Raw genomic sequence first — 4,444 nt, 5'->3', positions numbered from 1 at the left:
AAATTCACTTTTTACGTCATTCAGCGTCGTGCCGGTTCTGTCGCGAAACTTCGACAAGTCATAACTCATTCGTTATAACTCGGATTTCGGCGTTCTTTATATGCACGGAAACCTTGTGACATATACTACAACTTAGTTAATATTATTCATTCTAAACAATATTCTATCAAAGAGTCGTTTTTGGCGCTTAGCGTCTTTAAATCGACTAGCCCTAATCTACAGGCGTTACATGATGCGCTCCTGGCCAAACCCAAATGCGTTGTGCTAGTGCTCTCCGGTTTGCCTGATATGCTTAGATAGTCTTAGAGCCTCAGGAATGCGTTATAGCAGATATAAATGTGCTCTCTTGGCGTAAAAGGTGCTCTCTTATGTCAAATGTGCTCCTAGGTGCATGGTAAGCGACCATGCATAGTCCTAAAGGTTGAAGATTCTAGAAGCAGCCGTGTGGCATATTGTGACACACATTTGAACCTAAGAATGGATAGGTCTGGCCATTAGGGGTGGTAGGAGTAGAAGTCATCAACCCATTCAATCCACTACTACATCAATTCCATACAAGTTTTTTCTCTTCTATTTCTTCTATATTTCCCAACCCACAACATGTGAAAATAACATCTTTCCCAACCCACTCAATTAAAAATATACAAAATAATTAAAAACATACAAAACAACATAAGGTACAACTTCATAAGCATATTGTACAAGGAGAGAGAGAGAGAGAGAGAGAGAGAGAGAGAGAGAGAGATGAAATCGGGTTGAGGAACACGTTGAACGAAGCAAATGAGCAGTACCACTATTGGAGGGGCAAATCACCTTGGAGGTACCCCAGTATCTCCGGCCCAAAATCCAAATACATGCATCCCAAGCTATTCCTATCATCCTTAGGGTTTTATATCTCCAGCCCAAAATCCAAATACATGCATCCCAAGCTATTCCTATCATCCTTAGGGTTTTATGTTTGATCATCGGTCTATAAATAGATGCTGCTAGCTAGGATTTATAGATGATCTTTTGTGTGGTCTTCAAAGAGTCTTTGTGAGGTGTTTTCTCTCTTTTGATTGTATTGTGACTCCTAGTCTCTCCTCCTTGAGCTCGTGAATAAAAAATATTTTCTCTTGTTGTAGGTCACATTATCCGAAACATGTTAAATGTTTTATCTTTGATTTCGTATGCTTTCTCGTTATTCTTATATAACTTCTTGAACTTGGAGGTCATGACATTAAGGATGTAACATGTCCATGCATTTTAGACCATTTATGAAGGAAACCCCATTAGAGGTTCCTTATGAAAAGTGATGAAATAATCTTAGTTCATTAATTGTAACAAAACAGACTAAAGAAAATAATATTTAGATCTAAACACGCTAAAACGATTTTGTACAGGAGAAAACTGCACCAAAATCCAATACCCAAAATTTATACAGATGGTCGAAGAGTTGCCAACATTGCAATTGAGCAACAAAACCTACAATTTAAGCCTAGAACCAATTACACCGAAACTGACTCATCTTCTCCATCTGATGACCCAAACTGTTGTCCTCCATTGTACTTAGGAAATACAGGAAGACTTTGACTCATTCGCAATAAGGGGATCCCAACTGTGCTTCTCTCATTCATCTTCCCAACATCCTTACAAACTCGATCAAGAACTGACAAGAACTCACGCACCACTATAAAAATCCTCAAAGCTTCACCTTCTTCCATGGCAGAATACTCCCCATGAAAGTATTCAGTAGCTTCCTTCACCATTGAAATGGATAGCCGCTCTTGATCAACAATCTTAACCAGATCACCCTTCGCTTTCTTCAAGAACACGTTCATGGAGTCTGAGAATCTTTCATTCGATCCAATCTGTTCGTTTAAACCCACCACTTCACCAACCTTGGTTAACCCCATCGCTAACCTTTCTACTTCCTTCGAAAGCAAGGTGGAATCCATGGCTGCAGCTTTCTTAACACTTGAAAGCTCACCACCGAGACTCGAAACAACTTCAAGACCACGTTTCCTGAACTCCACCTCATCACAAAGCTCTGATTTTTTATTATTTTCTCCACCCGAAAGGTGAAAACCTTCTTCTCGAATGATCTCTTGTACGACAAAATGGAGGAGTGTTGTTTTTCCATCGTTGCCCTTCACGTGTACAAGCTTGAGAAGAGTATCGAGCTTGAAGGCATGAGCATCGCCATGGGTAGTTCTGTCATTCATCTGGGTTCCTGCCATTAACAGAGCGTCGAGCAGCTTTATAAACATCCTGCTGTTCCTAAGCTCCCGAGAAGCCATCTGGAAATACCATGAAACAAAGTTTTTTAACATATGAAATCGATTACATGACTTCCATGGATTCAAAACAGCAAAAGGTGATGTATATAGTTATATACCTCAATGGTTTTAAAGGATCCCTTGAGATACTCAACTTCATTATCGAAGTTTAATATGTAGAGCATGGCATCCACCCTCTTGAATGCGAATGGTATTTGGATAACGGCTTTCAGAAACTTCTCGGCTGGATCAAGATCATCGAATTCCTTCAGGCGAGTTTCTTCCTCCATGGTTGGAGCCATCTTCAACAAGCTCCCAAGTAGCTCAGAATCTAAGGTATCAACGTTACCTGTTTATATACAATAATCAACACCAGATTAAATATGAATGATTGAATCAAGAATTAAATTAAGTAGGATAAGTGGAATTGTTTGGTGATACCTTGAAGAATGGATTCACAGACTTCATCGATGGTTAAATCAAGCGCCCTCAAAAGTATAACGATGTTTCTGGATTTGTGTGGGTCAATGACTATGTTCTTTTGGGTCATATCTGCAACCATCTTTTGATTGATGTCAGGGTTTGATGCAGGTTTGGATGAGTTCGCCATGAACAATGTATGTATCGTTTCTTCGTTCAACCTATGTGATTATATTATCGCGATTAGATGTAGAAATTCAGCGATGTATTGAAAAGAGTAATGGAGGTAGCAGAGAAGATGAATCTCACTGAAAAGAGCTTAATTTGAAGTGATCCCATGTCGTTGCCTTCTCTGAGCTTGCTCTTACATTATCCCATTGTAAAGGTTTCAACTTTGGCTTCAAAAACTCTTCTTTTCTTTGTGTTCCGCAGAACCCAGAGGGCGGTGGCAACACCGTCTTGTGGCGTTGAAACGCTACCGGAGATCCTTTTGGAGAGAAGAAATCTCCAAGATCCTCCACTTCGGAGTCGGTGAAAGAACCCTCGTCCAGGCTGTGCTGGTGATGGAAGTCTTGTCGGGGTAATGGCGGGAGCGGGTGGAGCTCCGGTGAACCCAGCATGTTATAATCGATTGAAGTGGCGGCGGCTGAGGCGGAGGCGGAGGCATTGGTCATGTGATCGGATGTTTTGAGAAGTCTTTGGTCGTGCAAGGGACTAACGAGTGTACCAAGATAAAGAAACTCGGAGCTAGGGGTGGAGAAGTTTGATGGAAGAGTAGGAGGCGGTGGAGGTTTGTCAGAGGTGGGGAGGTTAGCCGGAAACAACCGGAGACTATCGGAAGGTGGAGGTTTGTGACTATGGTTGCGGTGGTACACAAGGGAGACAACCACCGCAGCAATAAACGCGATAGCAAGGAGGGAGAAAGCGAGGGAAATAAGAAGAAGCTTTGTGGAGACATGGGATTTGGAAGACGATGACGATGGGAGAATAATGGAAGAGATATTTGCAGGGAAAGTGGGGAGAGAAGTGGAAGGGACGGTGGTTGTGGTGGTGGAAGACTCTGGTGGGGAGGTGTATGAAGGGAAGAAACGGCGGTTGTTGTCAGTTTCTGGTGGTGTTAGTGAAGAGAAAGGATGTTTGGGTTGAGGTTGTGGTTGTGGTTGTGGTTGTAGAGAAGGGGAAGGAGAAGGCGACGGAGTTTGGGTGGTGACGGGTGGTGGTGGAGGAGGAGAGTCGATGACCGGAAAGAAAGGTTGATGGAGGATCCGGCGGGAGGAGGAGGAATGGGAAGAGAGTAGTAGTAGTAATAGCAATAGGAGAAAGATGATTTGAGGAGCCATTTACTAAAATTTATTTGCAAATGGAAGAAGAAGCAGTTTGAGAGTGTGTTTTTAGAACAAAAGTAGTAGCAACAATATATTCTATTTAATTATTAAATGAAGGTAGTGAAAAACAAAGTCAGCAACTGCTTCAAGTGAGTGGGAGGATTTTGTTGGGTCTAGGGGTAGCTCAAACTTTTAATGTAGGAAAACACCCCTTACCTGTATGTTTTCTATAAAAACAAGATAACAAATATTATTTTTATTGGAACAATTTTCTTTTCTTTTAATTTGTTTTACAAGTTTAATTGCATGGCTTAATGTCACCATTAGACAACAAGTTTTTTTTTAATTGGTTTAAATGATTTCTTAACTTATTTTATGGCTTTCTAGAGGTATGATAAGAACTTTATGATTTATTTTGTCCTTCTAGTCTGAAATAACATG

At 41.0% G+C, this 4,444-nt stretch overlaps 1 protein-coding gene across 1 annotated transcript; it reads right to left on the bottom strand.

Moving 5' to 3' along the window:
* Nucleotides 1-1,333: 1,333 nt before the first annotated feature.
* LOC145095825 (formin-like protein 2) lies at nt 1,334-4,117 on the bottom strand. Its single transcript, XM_079033649.1, has 4 exons — nt 2,988-4,117; nt 2,700-2,899; nt 2,378-2,607; nt 1,334-2,279 (listed from the first exon to the last, which is right to left on the bottom strand). The coding sequence occupies exons 1-4, from the start codon at nt 4,016-4,018 to the stop codon at nt 1,488-1,490; spliced, it is 2,253 nt and encodes a 750-aa protein (XP_078889775.1). The 5' UTR covers nt 4,019-4,117; the 3' UTR covers nt 1,334-1,487.
* Between the last annotated feature and the right edge of the window lie 327 nt (nt 4,118-4,444).

This window comes from Lactuca serriola, chromosome 1, assembly GCF_051521515.1.
Source record: "Lactuca serriola cultivar US96UC23 chromosome 1, Lser_US96UC23_V15, whole genome shotgun sequence".
Taxonomy (NCBI): Eukaryota; Viridiplantae; Streptophyta; class Magnoliopsida; order Asterales; family Asteraceae; genus Lactuca; species Lactuca serriola.
Note: the sequence above shows the minus strand (reverse complement) of the source record. Positions and strands in the feature narration are given on the sequence as shown.